This window comes from Centruroides sculpturatus, unplaced genomic scaffold (genome assembly GCF_000671375.1).
Source record: "Centruroides sculpturatus isolate CEXI.00-Female unplaced genomic scaffold, Cexi_2.0 scaffold123, whole genome shotgun sequence".
Lineage (NCBI taxonomy): Eukaryota > Metazoa > Arthropoda > Arachnida > Scorpiones > Buthidae > Centruroides > Centruroides sculpturatus.
The window spans coordinates 363,413-387,169 of record NW_019384538.1 but is presented as its reverse complement, the minus strand read 5'-3'; the positions used below and the strand labels follow the sequence as shown (position 1 = coordinate 387,169).

Sequence of the window (23,757 nt, the reverse complement as noted above, 5' to 3'; positions counted from 1 at the left end):
TTTTATTGTTTTTATATTTTTCAATATATTTATTTTGTTTGTACAAAATAAAAAAATAATTTTTAACGATACAATAGTCTTTGTCAGGCTTAACATCGACGAAAATTCAACGCGAAGCGACACGCAACGAAGAAAAATTTCGACATTGGATACGTTAAACTATTTTTTCGTACATAAATCGGTTATCCGAAATATCAGTTATACGAACAACCCCAGTCCCCAATTGATTCGGAAAATCGACGCTCTACTGTATTTTTACTATCATTATGTTGATTAACGTCATCAACAAATTTATTATTACGATTAAAAATTTTATTCTAAATTTTATACTTATTGTTTAATAGAAATTAAATCGTACAATTTATATAAAATTACTCATAACAATAAAAACAAAATAATTATAAACAAATTTTAAATTACAGTGTATATATAAAATATTCATTTAAACGATGATTCAAACTACAGTTACTTAACCTGGAAGAAAAAGTATCCATATCTTTTGAATTTATGCCAAATAATTAAATAATTTTTACATAATTTATTCCCTGTAGTGAAGACAATATTAGCTTTATGCATTACAGCATGGCACACTATATTATTGTTCTCAAGAAGTCTCTCTTAGAATTCGCGAGAAAAAAAAAAAATTAAAACTTACTCTCTCTTATTGTTTAGTTCCTTAAATAACTCCTACTATATAGAAAGAACATATTAAATCAGTGAAAAATATCAATATTTTGCAAATAAACAAATGGTTATGCCAAATTGAGTAATTAAAACTTAAAATTTCATTCTCCTTATTTATACTACGATATACAGAATCTATTATAATTAATTAATTAATTAAACTTTTAAAATACAATTTACAAAGAATAAAAAAAATTAAATTTTGTATTTAGGTAATATAAAATTTATAATTCTCTCGTCTTCTAAAAATAGTAAGGAATTAATCTTTATTATTTTTCTAGTTAATATGATTTTTTTTAATTGTTCTTGCCTGAATTAATTTTATACATTTTTAAATTAAAGTATAATTTTAGTTTAATTTGTTATTTTATGTAAATTTACATCCTATTTAATTCTGAATTTAATGAATAATTAAACAAAATTGTTTACTTCAGAACTGTAGAAAAATTAACAAAGTTGTGAAACTAATTCATAGAAAATTTCTTTTTTAGGAGCATAAACATGAAAGATCAAAAGGAAAAATTTATCTAAAAATAACTATATTATGTTTATGCATTTCCCTATTAATTTTATAACAATATAAATGGCTCATTATAACCTGGTCCTCATCTCAATTACTTATTATGACTGAACGCTAAATGGACTTTTTTTTTTGTTTTAAGGTATATTAATATTATATATATTTCTCTGTTACTTTATAACAGAGAAATATATATATTAGGTAGGCCTGAATAAATAATAACAACAATAATCAATTTATCAAATTCTCATTACGGGCAAACTGTGTATCTATTGTATCTACAATGACGTGAGAAATGACGTCATGGTGTAACTATTAAAGAAAACTTGCGAATTCTTTAAGAAAAATCACTTCAAACTGGACCAAAACATGACAACTCACGGTACTAAAATTAATATATAGCGTTCTCATAACTATCACAAGATTGTGAAGTTTACCAGCGATTGGTACACTACATATCATACTTTATATGTATAAAAATAGTTCTCTCTCAAAATTTCATGTAGAGCAATGCACAGTAGTCAACCTACACTACATTGCAAAATTGCTGCAATATAGTGCAATTTTTCATCAATAGGTATGATTATATAACACAGAAATATGGAATAGCCCATAAATTACGCAATTCTTCAACCACCAACCACCCCTATGCATAATGCTACATTGCACGCTATTGTATGTATTCACTCCCAAAATTTCTTAACGCATAAACTTAATCAACCCCCTACAGTTTAAGCCAAATCTGAGAACAATACCAGTCAATTTAAAGATCCTAATATTACGTAACTTTTTGTAAACACACCCCCATTTAACGCATCTTAACAATTACGCGCATACCTATCCGCCTATATCCCAGTTACGTAATTTATGGAGAGCCCTGTAACTCAGTTTTAAATTACATACTAATTTTAAAATTGTCACAGTAATAAAAACACCTTAAATATATCAATTTATAACAATAAAATTTAATTTAATTAATAAATAAATTAATATTAATAACCGAAACGAATATTATTTAGACTACACACGCTATAAAATAAAGTTTTAATCAGCACGTCGATTTTCAGTTACTGAAACTCAATCTAGCTTATCCGAAACAATAGGATAGTTGTTATACATATTGGAACAATTATTCTTTATGTAGCGTATATAATTAAAGTGTCTGCATTAAATTATTTCTTAAATTAATAATTCAAAAATCTTAATAGGGTAAAGAATCTCTTCTAAGATATAAATAAACATTGCAGATTATAATAGTGAAAAAAAGTATTTTTTAAAAAACCTATCTTTGTATGTTAACTGAATAAGTAAAATCTTAGCCTTAGATGAATTACGCAAGAGTTGGACATGGCGATAATAATAATAATATTTCTTCACATTTAACAAGTCAGAGATAAGTGCAGAAAGTAACTTAATTTTGAAAAAGTAAGTTGTCTGCCAACCAGCTCGTTTTTCGGTCATTAATAACGAAAGCCGCTTTTTAGATAAACACTTCAAACCAACGATCCTGGATCCAGGGAAAAGCCGAATACGTGCAGACAAATGGCAAGATCTAAATATGGATATCATCATTTAGATTTCAAATAGGCTCTAAATTTAGTCATCAAGATGCCACTTTTAAATAGCAAAATGTAGTAAATCGACGTGCACATTGAAACGTCTTATTTTAATCTATAGCAGGAGTCGCAAAATGGCGGTCCCCGGGCCGTAAATAGCCCGTTAAGGCTTCATATCCAACCCGCGGCCTTGAAGATTTTCTTTCTAAAAATCAATGTTTCTAACATCTTGCGAGGATTAAAACTAAAACTTCAAATGTCTAACTGTTTACGTAAGTCGTGAAGGCCTGGCAACAAAAGGCCTTTGTTAGAGCTTTTTTTAATTACAGTATGTTTTGGTTTACCGAATAATATTAAGTACGGCCTGTGTCTGATATACACGTATTTGACTGGCCCTTTGATGCATTTGAGTTTGAGATTCCTTCTCTATAATAATGTATTGTTCAATATGCTCCTAACAATTAAGCTTTGAATGGTTCGTTTGCGTAAAATAAGTAATTTATATATATGTAATATACAGGTGTTATAAAAATAACGCAGACTTATAGGAAATTCGTAAACTTATTTAGAGCTTTCGCACTGTTGCGATGATGTATTTTTGCCACATCTTTATGGATACAAATCATCTTAAAATACTTTTTTAGATTAAGAGTTTCTACATACTGTAGACGTCCGAATTAATTATTTACCCATTCGAGAGACTGTCCTGCCTCATCCATATTATAGTTCGAGTCTTATTTCTTCCAATTATCATCTTTTCTATTCTTCGAAACACAATTCGCGTCAGAGAGAAATAAGGACGTGTCATTACAAAGAAGTTAGTCATACGAGTTAGTTGCGATAGAGATCTAAAAAGACTACGAAATTTTACAGGGTCTCACATTTTAGTGGGTAAAGCCACAGATTTGAAAAATAGTCTATGTTTAAAATGTTTTGTTAGCAGAAAAATCAAGTAACAATGAGAAATTATTGATCTTTTAAAACAATTATAAATGAGAAAAGAAAAACCTGTATTATTTTCTAACAAATCTCAGTATCTTTAATTTAAAGGATGATGATCTCTGCTTAAATTCCAAATATTTAAACGGATACAAATTGCAGAATGTTGCAGAAAATTGCAGAATGTTATTACATATTGATTAAAAAACAGTCAATTAGCTAATCAATATAATTTTTTTACGATTTTATCTGAAACAGTTGACATATTTTGAAAATTTTTTATCAAAATGAGTGCTCTTTGAATTTGCATAAGTAAGTGGTTGTACTTCAATAAAATTGACAGCGACTTCTTCAAGTCCTCAAAACAAACAAGTTTTCATGCTTAGTTATTTTTTCCGAACAATTAAACATGTCAAATAAAAGACAAATACTCAACTAATCCTTAACGCATAAATTTATCTAACAAATGTACTGTATCTATATTAAATAAAATTCGTTATTATTATATTAAAATAATAGTAAGATATAATAATAATAAATAACTTTTCACCTAAAAAGCAAGGAAAGTAGAAAGGAAGATCTGGAGTTAAAAGTTCAAAAATTAAATACATTTCTAATAAACATAAACTTTTGCTCATAAACAAATGGTGATTATTATTGTCATTATTGAATACTTCTTTCCAGAAAATGTGTAGGAGGAAGAATTGATACAATTAGCGATTACTAACAATAAAATTGTATTTTTCCTAAATCGTTTCAACACAATCAATATTGATTTTGTGTGATGCAGTACCGCAACACATGGGCGATTTGCCAAGGAAGGTGCCTCCCAGGAGGATTCAGACCAATCTGAAAATAACATCGTTGTGTTCAAACTAAATGGTTTTTTAAAATAGTTATAACAGGTTAAAAGTTTAAAAACAATATTTTTATTGTGGAACTAACTAACATGGAGCCAAAATATTCTAGAATCTCTAACGTTAATCAATGCTCCAGCAAAAGTATCCAAGAATTTTCGCGTTTTTTTGCCTTTATCAGATAAATCAAAGATTATAAAATTATAAAAATAATTTACAGATTTAACATGGAAATTTTTTTTTAAAACAATGTTCTAATAACCATGACAAAAGCGACAATTTTGACTCACTTCAAACATAACGAACTTTAGAAGCAAAAAGTCCCAACCAGAAGGCTCAATAAAAACAAGCTAAATGCAGGTTTAGTTTAAAAATGATCCGATGACCGAAAAGACTCAATATTTAATTAAACACGCGACTTAATAACAAATTTTAAAAAACAATCACAATTTATAATCGAACAATCCACACTCTAAAGAGAAGTTAATTCACCAGAATAGTCTAATATAGTACACCCATTAAGAAAAATGAGATCATGTCCAATTAACCACTATAAAATATTTTACTAACATTGTCAATTTTCGGGTGTCTCGATCGTCTCTCATCTAAGATATTTGGTGACTATATTCGAATTAGAATCAAATTCTTTACTGATAAAAACATTAAAATCGTCTATAGCGATTACGCCGTCAAACATAGGAGACCAAGTAACGAAAATTATAGAAAACAAACCAAGAAACTGTTTATGAGAAGGGTTAACATAAATAATAAGCAATAGATTTTTAAAAAGCCGAAAACAACTGCTTGGATTAAACTTATTATCATTATACCAGAGTGGGTTTCTGAGTCCAAAATGCTTTTTTACTATCGCATTGAAAAAAAAGACTATTATAAGGCATAACCAGACCTTACGATATTCTTTTTGCCAGATTCATATAAAATTTTTTAATTTTCATCGATTAACAAAAACTACAAAGAAATTTTTTCAGAAGAAATTAATCAAGCCCATAAGTAATGCATCTAGACTAATAGACCAAATATTCATCAACATCAAACACTTTTCACGAATAATTCCAACAAGACAAGGACATCGATCGACCACTTAACCAACACCTCTTTTTCGAGATTTTGCTCAAACTTGGTAGATCTGGTAAGCCAAACAAGTGAGAATAAAACTTTTAAATAAAAAAGAGGAAAGTTCAATAAGCCGATTGCCTAAGATCAAAAAAGTATCTCTCTTCACGTTAACAAATAGATCATCAAATAGAAACACTCGTCTATTCGCTATACAATAATCATTTAAATATATATCCAAGATCCTATAGTGAGTTAGCAGATAAATCCGATGCCGAATGATGCATTTTTCGTTTAATAATTTGTTGGATTTTCATTTTGTATTTATGAAGTAAATAATTTCTTATTTTTCACGATGACAATTCAATACGATAAAACTTACTTTCCCCCGGAATGTAAAACAAGAAACATATTTTAACTAAATAAATCACAAGCATCCCATTCTTCGATTTCATCATAACTGCAGCTAAGGTTGACTAGAAATAATGCCGCAACGATGAAATGATATCATCTGCATCAAACACATATACACCCAAATGTATGAATATATATACGTTTGATCATTTAAATAGTTTACATATATATATATATATATAAACTATTTAAATAATCATAATCAAACTTGGCTGAGTCTTTCTCATAAACGAATAGCCTACTCTTTCACTGAATTTTTCTTCTCCTTCATCTAATTAAACTTATTTTTAAGAATGTACCAGTTCATTAATACTTCAAATCATAATTCTAGATTCGTATAATGTTCTAAACAGGCTGAATATTCTATAAAATCCGGTTAAATATAGGTCAAGTTTACTTTAAAGATTTTTAAGTAGTTTACATATTTGAAATGTCCTGTTGTCAGAGCATTTTTTTTTTACTTATTTTTATTTAATTTATGATTCTCTATTTAGAATACATTTAGTACATTTCAAATAAATTTGACTTATAACTGTAAATAATTTCTATATTCTGTAAACAGAATTTGTTAGTCATAATGAAAATCAAACAAACTGCATTCAAGAAATAAAATTTTCTAATTTAGAGATTAACAATGAAAATAAAACCAATTGGAAATTATCAATCTGATCAAAAACACAAATATAATTACATTGTTAAATATTGTACATGTACATAATTAAATAATTTAAAAAATAAATTAACATTAACAATTGTAAGATTTAAATTACTCTTGCATTTAAATTGTATCATATTAGAATGTGAAGAAATGGAGATTTGATAGTGTTTAGTAGAATATAGGTCTACGAATTATTCTACTTTGTACTTATTTATTTATATTTTTGAACTAATAAAATTAATTTAAACATAAGACAGAGTAAATATGAGATATAGCCAGAAGTTAACTATTTTTCTCTTATTAGTGAAAATTTGTGAAGAAATTTAAAAATTATGAATATGTAACTAAATGTCATATCTGTGTACTCTAAATATTTTATATATAGAGTATAAATGATCTTAGGGATTCGAGTCCTTATTTTAAAACACCAGTTATACTTTCATCTTTAATCATTATTGTTAAACTTTGCAATGAATACATGGTTTATTGCACCAAAGAAATGAAATTTGAGTAATTTTAGGATTGCTTGATGTATAATGCGCGATCAAATAAAATTTATAATGGTCTTCCGTCAATTCCACTCAGAAATGTTTCTTAAATTTTCTCAAAATGTTGATAATTTCAGTGTTAAAATTGATCGATTACTTCTCTCGGCACATCATCCATCAAAATAAACTTTTCATGCTCTCAAAACATAACCATAATTTAGCCAATTGAAGGAATCGTTTTAAATATTTTTTTTCTCGGAAAGAATGTAATTCACAGCACGACGTTTGATGACAACGATATGATTAAAGTGAAGGCATGACTATGTTTGTCGGACAAGGACACACGTTCTTGCTCTTTGTTGCCATTAGGGCATGAAAGTGATTGCAGACTACACAGATAAACAGATTACACAGATAAGCCATCTGCCTAAATTGTGTAAATTTTATTTCTTTTTCTTTCTTAAGGAGTATAAACATTGAAGTAAAGCTGTAATTTAGTTTTATAGTCTTATTTGTCTTGTGAAATATTATACGATAAAACTATTATTTCATCCATTAATTTACTCGAATATTCAAATTGTATTTAATATATATTTTATATTTTTCATATATATATTTTTTTTTTTCCAAAATATTTTACACATATTTTCANTTGTAGAATGAATCTTTGAATGCAACAATCAAATATTAAAAGAGGCTATACTTGTGTATACCATTGCTTAAATTCTATTTTAAAAATTCTATTAACATAATTCATTAATTTAATTTTTTTTAAATGTATTAAAATATAAATAATGTAATTTCTAAAATGGAAATATCAAATTAACAAAGAAATGTCTATATAATTATAAAATTGTTGCAGGCCATAAAATAAAATAATTATTTTTAAACAGAAACTATTTCCTGCTTAAAAATCCAAATAAAAATTGTAAATTAAATGTTATTTCCTTATCATATACAAACATTAAACATTTAAGTAGGCTATAGAACCTGAAAGTTAACTCCTCTTAATAATATTCAGTCATTAACACTGAATACAAATAGAGAACTGGATAGTTTAGTGAGATAAGTTATGAATGATACTTACTTATGCCCTAACTCGTGAGCGATAGTGAAACCAGAAGTCAGCCCGATATCTTGGTTAATGCTACAACTTCTTCCTCGTTCGCACATGCCAGATACTTGAGCAAGACCTGCAAAAGACGTAATTGGGAAATAAATATTGACTTAGATCCTGTTTGATCTGATAATAAAACGCCTTACTCACCTAAAGTATCGCAGGGTTCGTCCTTATCAAAACATATGTCGTATCTAAGAAGTAATAAAATATTTTTTAAGCATTTAAAAACAACTTACATTAAATTCATTTTATTTCACTTTTATATTAAGTTAATTATATTTAAATAATATTGTGCCTAGTATTAAGCTAAAGGCAATCATTTTTAATCATTTGCTGACAAATTTACATTCAATTTTTAAAATGCCATCCAAAGTTTTATAATTAACATCACCTCTTGAAACCTATTATTGAAATTCTTCAGGCTATTATTTTAATAGACTCTAATGTTATACTTATTTTTTAAATATAAATATTTTTTAATGTTAGTATTAGTTATGAAGTAATGCAGATCATAACTTTACTTGATACCAAAATAATAATTTAAGATCTTGATACAAAAGAAAACTAAGAACTAAGCTTCCTAGAAGCAAATTCTTTGTGATTTACATAATGGTTTTAGTTAAAAAACTAAATATTAAAATGAAAAACTTATTAATTAATATTGCATTAAGTTTATTAGAAATGTAACTTAATTTTATCCCTAAACAAATGAATAAAATATTGAAGATTAAGCTATTTAATAAAAGAATTACATGTCATTGGCATTTCTAATTTAACCAATGAAAAGAGATCAATTAAATAACTACATTGATTATTTTTGTCATGGATAATATAAAAAAAGGAAACAAAAAAAAGCTATTTTAGCATCTAGTCTTTTATTATTGTATAAAAAACATTAACTACAACTGTCATAGCAAAGTGATAAGGCATATTCAACCTATAAGCAAATCCATTAATACAGAGTTGTGTCATAGTTCACTTTAGGTCAAAACTAATTTTCCTTATCTCGTATCATTTATAAAATAGACCTATCAAGATCCGTTTTAAGGAAATATATTTCATCCTATACATCATTTTAATGATCACGACATGTTTATTTTTATTAACGCTCTGCTAAGTTTCAATTTATATTATTTTATTAGTAAAATCTTCGTACCAATTTAAGTTTTCTTTTTGATTTTTCTCGTTTAACATATTGAATTATATTTTTACATTTAACTTTTACATTTAGTTATTTAATAAAATTTTTTAAAATTAACTTATGAGCTTCTATATAACTTCAGTTATCATGTTACAAGTATTAAGATAAATTATAGTTTTTATCAATTTATCAAGTTTATAAAAAGAATTCAGTCCTAATTCTTGAATTTTCAATTATTTATTATTTTAAATTTTTACCAAATATATAATTATCCTGTTTTTAAAAATTTCCAATTTCGTCAGATTCATTTAAAGCTAACATCCATATTAATTTCGCATAGAAAATTTAACTCGCATTATAACGTTAGTAGGTGTAGCATATGAAATTTCAGCTGTCCATAAATCTATTTTTATTATTATAAGTGAGGAAAGTATTTTTATGAGCATGTATGCTATTTATCTTTCGATACGGAATGTTTAAATCTAGAATTTTGAGTGTTTTATTTATGATTTGGCTTAAATCACAAATCAGAATATATTATTTTATACTTTGAAAACAAAGCGAAAATTACATTTTTAATTATAATTTGTAAATTGAAAGGTTTATGAACATTTATTATAAAGTTCAATATATATAATCGTAATTTTTTAAGCCCCATAATATCCTACCGCGCGATTGCACTACCAGATCCTAAAATTTAACGTTTTCATCTCGAAAACCTTGAAGAAGTTTTTAGTCTTCCCCAGATTTAAAGTAAATGTTACATAATAAATAAAAAATTATGACATAGAAATAATTATATAATAAACACTTTAAATAATGCTGTATGTGTACAGTATCTTGGCTACCACCAATAAGTCAATACAGGTACACTATAGTACTGTATTCAATGTAGTAAGCTGACCATTACATTTACAATCCAACAGGGACACGTTTGAGAATCAGTGAAAATGAGGTCTAAAACTGATTAAACTTTGGTTATTATTTAAAATTTATTTATTTATTGATCTATAAATTGGTAATATTATATTAAAGTGTTAATGAAATTGCTCTATTCAAAGATTAATTCTACAATCAAATATTAAAAATATGCAAAAAAAGGGGACAGTCCCTGAAAATCGAGGACTTCTGGTCACATAATGTACGGTATTTATAAACTATGATGTTCGCACAACGTCCAAATCATAAAACGTCCTATTTTACAGAACATACAGTGGACGTTAAACTATTAAATAACCGTATTTAAAATTTAATAAGAGATTAAATAAAAAGTTTACGAACATTTATAAACTTTTTACTGAATATTTAATACTTGACATTAATTAATATAATAAATTTAATTTGATTAGTTAGATAACAACTAAAGAAGAAAAGCAGCCTTTTAGTAAGAGATTGAAAATAATTAATACTCTTATGATTAAAAAGGAAACAATGTTTAAAATAATTTAAAAATTAAAATACATATATTTTTTGTCTAATTTTATTCTTGTAAATATTTCTAATAATTACAATATATAATTAAAATTCCGTTCAATTTTTGATATTCGTAGAACACAGAAAATATTAAACTCTTGAAGTTGGGCGGAATCGAAATTGAGAGAAAATTAGATGATAAAAACGATCAATTTTCTTTTATATTATATTATAACTTCTTTACAGCTTATAAAATATAATCTCTAGTAAATGAAACTTCTATCGAATAGCCTGAAGTAATTTATCCATTCGTTTAATCACATTTGTGTTCTAAGAACTAAACTGGTTAATCTGGATATTGGATTTTTAAAATGAAGATTATACTAGAAACAATTTTCTCCCCTTTATTATTGCTAGTTTTACCGAAAATGAAAGTACCACATGGAGTGGATAACACTTATTGAACTTGTTTAAATTCGAAATGAGGTGGGAAAATTATGGAAGATGAAGCACTCTTGATTTATAGTATTGTCGGGCAAAGCTCTTTCAAGTGGTTTAAAAACACTTGTAGTTGGTTTTGTATCGAGTAGAAATTATCTTGACCTCAAACAGACATATTCCAAGTTGTGTTATTTTTTCTTTTCTTTCTTTTTTGTTTTTGTTACGAGACAGTTTGCAATATTATCTTGACATCTCACGACAACACATCACCGAGACATTCATCGGATATGTTTGGCATTACTGACGGGTCAGAGGTAAAGGTCGGCGACCTTCGTCTGTCGTCTACTTCCGAAGGTCATCTAGAACAGACACCTGACTCGTTTCAATTGCATTTCTTCTCTAAGTTACTCCTGAATTATTTTGCAGACAAATCCTTAAAATCTTGATAAATATACAAAATACGAATCGTAGTTTCAACAAAATTAAAAATTCGTAATTAAGATTTTGTTAACTTCAACCTCCGTCAAGAATGAAATGGAAGAAATTAATTAAATCAGTAGAAAATATACACAAAGATGCTTATCGATATGGAGAAAGCTAATTAGCCAAATTTTTATTTACAAGTTAAAAGATAAAGTTTATGATATCGTGTGACCTTTTCAAATGTCAAAGAATTACGTCGAGCAGCATACTTAATTACATTCCCACTTAATCCCACATCTCGTGTAGTTAAGTAAAACAGTCACACAACGTTCATCCAGTTAAATTAAGCAGCCTGTTTTCTTAAGTGAACAAACTGACAATAATGAAATTCGTCTGAGCTGTAAAATAACAGTAGGCGTAAATATTTCTACAGTACTGAAAGTTGTCTTACTGCTTTAAAAACAACAGCAACAGTTTTTTACTTAAAAATTTACAATTTCTTTCTAATGTATCTTAATTGTTTTAAATATATTATTGGATTTTTAAATAGCATTATTCTCAACATTAATATATTATTTCGGACTTTTTCGGTAATATCTTACTGCTTGTAAGATTTCTTGTAATAAATATATACCCACATTTATTTAATAAAAATATTTCCATATGAATACCTCCCAAATCGACAAATTATCTATTACAATATTTATTATTGTAATACTTATGTGATTTTAACATTGTCCGAAGTTTAAAATAATCTTTAAAAGTGTTTAGAATTAAGATACTTTTCTACAATTTTCAAATTGTTATAAGCAATAATATAAATTATTGTTATTTTATGACAATGAAACACATAACAAGTATCAAAGGTACAGTCGGTGGCGCGTTATAGTTCGTGGGGGCTGAGGCAAATTTAAATTAGTGGTCCCGTGTACAGTGTTGACTTCAGACATTTTTCTTCGGGGGAATCTCCCTATATCCTCGTTAGTTTTTGACATGACCTCTGGAGGGTTTCAAGTTCTGTGCTGTGCCACATCGGCAATCTAGGATTCTAGGTATGGCCCAAATTTAAATTTCGATATTCTTTCTACAGTAATGATAAAAGATTGGTTTGGGCCTCCTATTGGTGGGGGCTCCAAACCAATTGCCACTTTTGCCCATAGTATAATGCGCCAATGGGTACAGTTAAATTTAATTCGTGAGTTCAATAGTATACTCATACCATGAAATTATTTTAAAATTTTTAACAAAATTATATACTTAAAAATCATGCATTTAAATTATCTTAACTATGATACTAAAATATTTCTGAGTATGTTCAGTTCTGTATTTAGTTTTCAAAGTAAAATTTTCAAAATATACATAAATTACATAAGTAACTTCATAGTAAATTAGAAAAATATGATGGTGATAAAGGAGAAAAATACATAATTATTTTAATAAATAAAATAAAATTATTATATTGCTTATAACTTCTATTTTAAAGTTTCTTTTTTATTTTTAAAAATCAACATTTTTTTTATTATTATATGTAAAAGAGATTAGAATTATGTAAAGTTAAACTTAATAATTTGAGATTCTAAATTTAGAATGGTGTCAAACAATTTTGATTACATGTAATAACAGTAGCGGAAATAGAAAAATTAATGTAATTAAATTTAAAAGAATAAAAAGCACATTGACCAGACTTCAATTAAATTATTAATATTAATGAGATTGTCTGTCAACTATAATAAATATTAAAACAGCTTTATGAAATGTTTAAAAACAGGCCTAATATTATATTTTAAATGATTTTTGTCAATTTGGAAGATGTATAACAAGCAATCTGTTTGAAAAGTAATTATATGAATTATCACTTGATGTTTTAACTGTAAATATGAATAAATTAATATTAATTCATATTTCAATGATATAAAGTAAATAAATAANACGATATGATTAAAGTGAAGGCATGACTATGTTTGTCGGACAAGGACACACGTTCTTGCTCTTTGTTGCCATTAGGGCATGAAAGTGATTGCAGACTACACAGATAAACAGATTACACAGATAAGCCATCTGCCTAAATTGTGTAAATTTTATTTCTTTTTCTTTCTTAAGGAGTATAAACATTGAAGTAAAGCTGTAATTTAGTTTTATAGTCTTATTTGTCTTGTGAAATATTATACGATAAAACTATTATTTCATCCATTAATTTACTCGAATATTCAAATTGTATTTAATATATATTTTATATTTTTCATATATATATTTTTTTTTTTCCAAAATATTTTACACATATTTTCAAAATTTAAATATGTTTACACATTATTTCAATTGTTTTAGTTAGCAGAATATGTGAGATTATGTGAGGCTATACTTGTGTATACCATTGCTTAAATTCTATTTTAAAAATTCTATTAACATAATTCATTAATTTAATTTTTTTTAAATGTATTAAAATATAAATAATGTAATTTCTAAAATGGAAATATCAAATTAACAAAGAAATGTCTATATAATTATAAAATTGTTGCAGGCCATAAAATAAAATAATTATTTTTAAACAGAAACTATTTCCTGCTTAAAAATCCAAATAAAAATTGTAAATTAAATGTTATTTCCTTATCATATACAAACATTAAACATTTAAGTAGGCTATAGAACCTGAAAGTTAACTCCTCTTAATAATATTCAGTCATTAACACTGAATACAAATAGAGAACTGGATAGTTTAGTGAGATAAGTTATGAATGATACTTACTTATGCCCTAACTCGTGAGCGATAGTGAAACCAGAAGTCAGCCCGATATCTTGGTTAATGCTACAACTTCTTCCTCGTTCGCACATGCCAGATACTTGAGCAAGACCTGCAAAAGACGTAATTGGGAAATAAATATTGACTTAGATCCTGTTTGATCTGATAATAAAACGCCTTACTCACCTAAAGTATCGCAGGGTTCGTCCTTATCAAAACATATGTCGTATCTAAGAAGTAATAAAATATTTTTTAAGCATTTAAAAACAACTTACATTAAATTCATTTTATTTCACTTTTATATTAAGTTAATTATATTTAAATAATATCGTGCCTAGTATTAAGCTAAAGGCAATCATTTTTAATCATTTGCTGACAAATTTACATTCAATTTTTAAAATGCCATCCAAAGTTTTATAATTAACATCACCTCTTGAAACCTATTATTGAAATTCTTCAGGCTATTATTTTAATAGACTCTAATGTTATACTTATTTTTTAAATATAAATATTTTTTAATGTTAGTATTAGTTATGAAGTAATGCAGATCATAACTTTACTTGATACCAAAATAATAATTTAAGATCTTGATACAAAAGAAAACTAAGAACTAAGCTTCCTAGAAGCAAATTCTTTGTGATTTACATAATGGTTTTAGTTAAAAAACTAAATATTAAAATGAAAAACTTATTAATTAATATTGCATTAAGTTTATTAGAAATGTAACTTAATTTTATCCCTAAACAAATGAATAAAATATTGAAGATTAAGCTATTTAATAAAAGAATTACATGTCATTGGCATTTCTAATTTAACCAATGAAAAGAGATCAATTAAATAACTACATTGATTATTTTTGTCATGGATAATATAAAAAAAGGAAACAAAAAAAAGCTATTTTAGCATCTAGTCTTTTATTATTGTATAAAAAACATTAACTACAACTGTCATAGCAAAGTGATAAGGCATATTCAACCTATAAGCAAATCCATTAATACAGAGTTGTGTCATAGTTCACTTTAGGTCAAAACTAATTTTCCTTATCTCGTATCATTTATAAAATAGACCTATCAAGATCCGTTTTAAGGAAATATATTTCATCCTATACATCATTTTAATGATCACGACATGTTTATTTTTATTAACGCTCTGCTAAGTTTCAATTTATATTATTTTATTAGTAAAATCTTCGTACCAATTTAAGTTTTCTTTTTGATTTTTCTCGTTTAACATACTGAATTATATTTTTACATTTAACTTTTACATTTAGTTATTTAATAAAATTTTTTAAAATTAACTTATGAGCTTCTATATAACTTCAGTTATCATGTTACAAGTATTAAGATAAATTATAGTTTTTATCAATTTATCAAGTTTATAAAAAGAATTCAGTCCTAATTCTTGAATTTTCAATTATTTATTATTTTAAATTTTTACCAAATATATAATTATCCTGTTTTTAGAAATTTCCAATTTCGTCAGATTCATTTAAAGCTAACATCCATATTAATTTCGCATAGAAAATTTAACTCGCATTGTAACGTTAGTAGGTGTAGCATATGAAATTTCAGCTGTCCATAAATCTACTTTTTATTATTATAAGTGAGGAAAGTATTTTTATGAGCATGTATGCTATTTATCTTTCGATACGGAATGTTTAAATCTAGAATTTTGAGTGTTTTATTTATGATTTGGCTTAAATCACAAATCAGAATATATTATTTTATACTTTGAAAACAAAGCGAAAATTACATTTTTAATTATAATTTGTAAATTGAAAGGTTTATGAACATTTATTATAAAGCTCAATATATATAATCGTAATTTTTTAAGCCCCATAATATCCTACCGCGCGATTGCACTACCAGATCCTAAAATTTAACGTTTTCATCTCGAAAACCTTGAAGAAGTTTTTAGTCTTCCCCAGATTTAAAGTAAATGTTACATAATAAATAAAAAATTATGACATAGAAATAATTATATAATAAACACTTTAAATAATGCTGTATGTGTACAGTATCTTGGCTACCACCAATAAGTCAATACAGGTACACTATAGTACTGTATTCAATGTAGTAAGCTGACCATTACATTTACAATCCAACAGGGACACGTTTGAGAATCAGTGAAAATGAGGTCTAAAACTGATTAAACTTTGGTTATTATTTAAAATTTATTTATTTATTGATCTATAAATTGGTAATATTATATTAAAGTGTTAATGAAATTGCTCTATTCAAAGATTAATTCTACAATCAAATATTAAAAATATGCAAAAAAAGGGGACAGTCCCTGAAAATCGAGGACTTCTGGTCACATAATGTACGGTATTTATAAACTATGATGTTCGCACAACGTCCAAATCATAAAACGTCCTATTTTACAGAACATACAGTGGACGTTAAACTATTAAATAACCGTATTTAAAATTTAATAAGAGATTAAATAAAAAGTTTACGAACATTTATAAACTTTTTACTGAATATTTAATACTTGACATTAATTAATATAATAAATTTAATTTGATTAGTTAGATAACAACTAAAGAAGAAAAGCAGCCTTTTAGTAAGAGATTGAAAATAATTAATACTCTTATGATTAAAAAGGAAACAATGTTTAAAATAATTTAAAAATTAAAATACATATATTTTTTGTCTAATTTTATTCTTGTAAATATTTCTAATAATTACAATATATAATTAAAATTCCGTTCAATTTTTGATATTCGTAGAACACAGAAAATATTAAACTCTTGAAGTTGGGCGGAATCGAAATTGAGAGAAAATTAGATGATAAAAACGATCAATTTTCTTTTATATTATATTATAACTTCTTTACAGCTTATAAAATATAATCTCTAGTAAATGAAACTTCTATCGAATAGCCTGAAGTAATTTATCCATTCGTTTAATCACATTTGTGTTCTAAGAACTAAACTGGTTAATCTGGATATTGGATTTTTAAAATGAAGATTATACTAGAAACAATTTTCTCCCCTTTATTATTGCTAGTTTTACCGAAAATGAAAGTACCACATGGAGTGGATAACACTTATTGAACTTGTTTAAATTCGAAATGAGGTGGGAAAATTATGGAAGATGAAGCACTCTTGATTTATAGTATTGTCGGGCAAAGCTCTTTCAAGTGGTTTAAAAACACTTGTAGTTGGTTTTGTATCGAGTAGAAATTATCTTGACCTCAAACAGACATATTCCAAGTTGTGTTATTTTTTCTTTTCTTTCTTTTTTGTTTTTGTTACGAGACAGTTTGCAATATTATCTTGACATCTCACGACAACACATCACCGAGACATTCATCGGATATGTTTGGCATTACTGACGGGTCAGAGGTAAAGGTCGGCGACCTTCGTCTGTCGTCTACTTCCGAAGGTCATCTAGAACAGACACCTGACTCGTTTCAATTGCATTTCTTCTCTAAGTTACTCCTGAATTATTTTGCAGACAAATCCTTAAAATCTTGATAAATATACAAAATACGAATCGTAGTTTCAACAAAATTAAAAATTCGTAATTAAGATTTTGTTAACTTCAACCTCCGTCAAGAATGAAATGGAAGAAATTAATTAAATCAGTAGAAAATATACACAAAGATGCTTATCGATATGGAGAAAGCTAATTAGCCAAATTTTTATTTACAAGTTAAAAGATAAAGTTTATGATATCGTGTGACCTTTTCAAATGTCAAAGAATTACGTCGAGCAGCATACTTAATTACATTCCCACTTAATCCCACATCTCGTGTAGTTAAGTAAAACAGTCACACAACGTTCATCCAGTTAAATTAAGCAGCCTGTTTTCTTAAGTGAACAAACTGACAATAATGAAATTCGTCTGAGCTGTAAAATAACAGTAGGCGTAAATATTTCTACAGTACTGAAAGTTGTCTTACTGCTTTAAAAACAACAGCAACAGTTTTTTACTTAAAAATTTACAATTTCTTTCTAATGTATCTTAATTGTTTTAAATATATTATTGGATTTTTAAATAGCATTATTCTCAACATTAATATATTATTTCGGACTTTTTCGGTAATATCTTACTGCTTGTAAGATTTCTTGTAATAAATATATACCCACATTTATTTAATAAAAATATTTCCATATGAATACCTCCCAAATCGACAAATTATCTATTACAATATTTATTATTGTAATACTTATGTGATTTTAACATTGTCCGAAGTTTAAAATAATCTTTAAAAGTGTTTAGAATTAAGATACTTTTCTACAATTTTCAAATTGTTATAAGCAATAATATAAATTATTGTTATTTTATGACAATGAAACACATAACAAGTATCAAAGGTACAGTCGGTGGCGCGTTATAGTTCGTGGGGGCTGAGGCAAATTTAAATTAGTGGTCCCGTGTACAGTGTTGACTTCAGACATTTTTCTTCGGGGGAATCTCCCTATATCCTCGTTAGTTTTTGACATGACCTCTGGAGGGTTTCAAGTTCTGTGCTGTGCCACATCGGCAATCTAGGATTCTAGGTATGGCCCAAATTTAAATTTCGATATTCTTTCTACAGTAATGATAAAAGATTGGTTTGGGCCTCCTATTGGTGGGGGCTCCAAACCAATTGCCATTTTTGCCCATAGTATAATGCGCCAATGGGTACAGTTAAATTTAATGCGTGAGTTCAATAGTATACTCATACCATGAAATTATTTTAAAATTTTTAACAAAATTATATACTTAAAAATCATGCATTTAAATTATCTTAACTATGATACTAAAATATTTCTGAGTATGTTCAGTTCTGTATTTAGTTTTCAAAGTAAAATTTTCAAAATATACATAAATTACATAAGTAACTTCATAGTAAATTAGAAAAATATGATGATGATAAAGGAGAAAAATACATAATTATTTTAATAAATAAAATAAAATTATTATATTGCTTATAACTTCTATTTTAAAGTTTCTTTTTTATTTTTAAAAATCAACATTTTTTTTATTATTATATGTAAAAGAGATTAGAATTATGTAAAGTTAAACTTAATAATTTGAGATTCTAAATTTAGAATGGTGTCAAACAATTTTGATTACATGTAATAACAGTAGCGGAAATAGAAAAATTAATGTAATTAAATTTAAAAGAATAAAAAGCACATTGACCAGACTTCAATTAAATTATTAATATTAATGAGATTGTCTGTCAACTATAATAAATATTAAAACAGCTTTATGAAATGTTTAAAAACAGGCCTAATATTATATTTTAAATGATTTTTGTCAATTTGGAAGATGTATAACAAGCAATCTGTTTGAAAAGTAATTATATGAATTATCATTTGATGTTTTAACTGTAAATATGAATAAATTAATATTAATTCATATTTCAATGATATAAAGTAAATAAATAAAAATTTATAATAAAATATTTGGGTTTTGATTAATTTATTTTACATGCTGCTTAATACCTCCATTAATTTTAAGAGATTTATTTCTATTGATATGGAAGTTATAAATAAAATACTTTGTCAATGGAAGTTAAATCTCTTTGGAATACGTGTACTTAAGCTAAAATTATTAATTTTTTAAAATAAATTTGTTTGGGTGTAATAGAGAACAGGTATTTCTTTATTCGCATAATAAGATTCTGCATTTAAATGCTGTAAAGCAATTTCAATTAATTCTTCTTTGGCGTAGTTTATATGATACTAAAGTATAAACTGCGATATTCTAGTAAATAATAAAGAATGTAGTAGTATCATTCTTTAATATTAATCGCTTTAAAAATATTTTTCATTGTTATAGTCGACTTTATTATAATCCTTTCATGCTATAAGGACAAAATCTCCTTTCTAGACTACAAATTAATGTATGAAAGGCGTACGGTTTGATTAACCTTATCTCTGAAAAAGTGACTTCTGAAATAGGGATAAAAATCTGGCAAGCGTAACAAATTCACACTAAATGAATTCACTTTAGAAAAATGACAGTAGATAATTTATTAATGGCCCTGTTAATGCTAAGTTATGAAATGCAAAAGATAAAAGAAAAAAATACAAGTCCGTAAAGAGTCAGAAATTCTAATTAACTTAATTACACGAGAGTAATGTATCCAAGCCGACGACCGCCAATCCTACTTGTAATGAGCTCGTTATGGCTTTTTAGATGTTCATTTAACCTTATAATTTACCATTGATATATAACTCAACTCAATTACTTTTCTTAAAGCTATTTGTGAACGTAGTAGTGGTTTCGCTCACCAGATTTACATCCGTTTTTCAAGACAATTTACTAATGACAAATTACGAATGATTTGATTGAATCCTCAAGTAACCATTACCTACATTTAACTCTTTGTAGACTCATAGATTATATTATGTTTTGCATAATTTCTGTATTATAATTTATATATTTCCTTTATTTTTATATAATTCTTCTGTAATTTTTGTTTTATAATTTTTTTATATTTTTGTAAAACGACGTTTCAACTCAAGATCTTCATGCGTTGAAAAAACGTAAACTTTCCAGATGAAAGTTTATAATTTATTTCAGCCGATTTAAAAAGTAAATACATTAATGAATTAAAGCTTAAATATTAAATACAATAAAGTTCTATTCATTTATAAAATAAAAATTAAACAAGTAAAAGTATAACGAATGCAAAATGTAATGAAAAATTATGCAAATATATTTATGACAGAATAATTTATCTTTCTAAAGAAAAATTTGGATGTATATAAAAATATACGATCGATCAAAATCAATTAAAATCAATCTAAATATTTTTTTTGGAAAAGTATGAGTGATCGTGTTCAATCGGATTTTTTTCGATGATATTCGTAGGCTTCATCATATTAATACAGAGTAATTCATAACAAATATATAGCTTACAGCGAGTTATAAAAATCAATAGAATTTAAATATAATTGTAACTTCCATAAAAGCTTACACGAATTTAAAAATATATATATTCAAAATTCATTATACTACGTAATTACGGCATCGCTTTGAATTTAAGACGCATCGATTCACAAGAAAAATGATAATAAGAAGTAACTGCAGTTTAAAAGAATTTATAAAAGGGTAGACATATTAATAATATATTTAATGTAAGGTATAATCAATAGAAAATAACATTATATATAGGCTTTCAAGAGTGACAGAGTAATTCGTATCGAAGACATAATGTATGACCCCAAACAAAATGACATATATCTAACAAATATGTTATTGGAAATACTTTATTATGTATAAAGATATAAAAATAATTAATATAATTAAATATTACCTGGTTATAAGAATAGCATTATCGTGATGATTATGCGAATAAGATAGTATAGCATTTTCATTACGTTTGATAGATTCTTGCCACTTACAGAAACTGCTCAACGTTTGTCCAGCGTGATGAGATATCAAGAGATTTGGCTGCCAATAAAATGTTTATACATTATACTTACGTTTAAACTTTAAACAGCTTAATAAATACTTTATTGATTAATAAATTAATTACAATTACCTGTTTCTCCTTCAAAAGAATAATCCTGTTTACAATGATATTGACAGCATTTCCTAAACTAGGATCTCGAAACAGCTTGGCAACCTGACCTCCAAAGAAACAAATATCACTATCATTTTTGCTTACAGGATAATTTAAAATATTTTATCATTAAATTATAAAGATTAATTCGAAATTCTATAAAAAAAAATTTTTTTTCTTTAATATTTTGACAAGTATTTTTGAAATAATTACTGTATAATAGATGGCCATTATTTTGACCATTTTGTTAATGCTAATCTTGGGACAATAACCTCTGAAATAAGTGAATTAAAATAGATATCTAAGTGCGAAATAATTATAATTAATGTAAATAATTTTAATTCACAATTCTAAGTAAGTAAATGTTCTTAATTCTCTATTTAATTATGGAAAATTCTTAGAAGAATAATTTTAATGGCACAGTTACTACTTAATGAAAAGTAAAATATTTTCTTAGGTTGTTGAACGAATAACTATTTACGAAATTAGTTTTTATAATTATTCACAGGTGGCGCTAACAGTTGATATATACCCTCTAATATTTTCGTAAGATTTTTTTTTTTCGTTTTGTTTTTATAAGGGCGGATCCACTGTAATTGGGTAATTACCTTCTCTTATAGATTTATATCGGTAGGTAAAAATCCCTAAAAAAAAGCTGAAAGTGCCTAATTTTATTATCATTTTATTATTATTTTTTTTGTCTCAAACGATTTAATTTTTACGTACTTAGTTTTTTGAAATATTTTCTCAAACTATATATTCAAAGGTTAAAAAAAAAAACAGGATGTAACCGTGCGTTTTTGCACCTATAAATGTTCCTAACATTAAATACTGTAAAGATATATAAATGATTAATTCGTAATATAAAAATTTTTAAGGTGAATTTAGTTAAAATAAAAATTAATATTCCCAAACAATTCGGTAGCACATGATTCATTTGGGGGTTACTGAACGTAATAAATTATTATAAACATAGAACTAATTGTATAAATTAAAACATGTTCGGAGTCTTGTCCGAACAGTTTGTTATCTTCTCAATTTTCCAGCAAGATTAGCAAATAAACATACATCATTACATGTAATGCATGATAAGCATCGGGTGAAAGAGACATGTAGGAAAAAGTAAAGGATATTTATAATTTATTTCGGTTATTTTGAAACGACCTTGGCAACTCTTCGACTTGGCGAAGATTAAACGATAAGTAGCAGCAGAAATAAGCATTTTAAAATCAACAATTACAATATTCATAATAGTTAGTATGTAGGTTTCGATCTCTTCTTCTCCGTGATAAGCAACAGCTTTCTTGTCAGCTACTACTAAAGTCTCAACGTATCTCTCCGTTATCACCGATCTTTTTCTCCTCTTTACTCTTCTCCTCCTGATTCTCTTCTCACTCGAACATCCCTTCGAATCACCTATTTAAGAAAATATATTCAACAATGAAGTTATTCACAACATAAATCCCATATTCAATGAGTTAAAAGATTATAAATCTAATACTGTTATAAACAATAACAATATTAAGCTTAGTATTTAATAATAAAAAGTACTGATGACAGACATTTTGAAATTTGATAATCTTATATCTACTTTAAAGATTGACAGATCAGATATGACTAAGCTTAGCTTTTTAAAAACTCTTCAAAATTGTCATGAAGAATTTTAGATTTTTACTTAAAGCAAATCTCTTTCTTCAACTAAAAAAAAATCTCTCTTAAATTGAATAAATTTCATTAATTCTGCTTTTTTTTCATTTATATAATTTATTATAAAATTATT

The 23,757-nt window shown here is 26.2% G+C and overlaps 1 protein-coding gene across 1 annotated transcript in view; it reads right to left on the bottom strand.

Moving 5' to 3' along the window:
- The window catches only part of LOC111623285 (A disintegrin and metalloproteinase with thrombospondin motifs 6-like), a 52,693-nt gene that overhangs the window by 17,741 nt on the left and 11,195 nt on the right, over window positions 1-23,757 (bottom strand). Inside the window, exons 4-10 of the mRNA XM_023365805.1 lie at window positions 23,218-23,393; window positions 21,957-22,040; window positions 21,729-21,865; window positions 14,652-14,695; window positions 14,472-14,577; window positions 8,458-8,501; window positions 8,278-8,383 (exon numbers count right to left, since the gene is read on the bottom strand). Of these exons, the coding sequence (XP_023221573.1) occupies window positions 8,278-8,383; window positions 8,458-8,501; window positions 14,472-14,577; window positions 14,652-14,695; window positions 21,729-21,865; window positions 21,957-22,040; window positions 23,218-23,393 (697 nt within the window). The remainder of the gene's footprint in view (window positions 1-8,277; window positions 8,384-8,457; window positions 8,502-14,471; window positions 14,578-14,651; window positions 14,696-21,728; window positions 21,866-21,956; window positions 22,041-23,217; window positions 23,394-23,757) is intronic.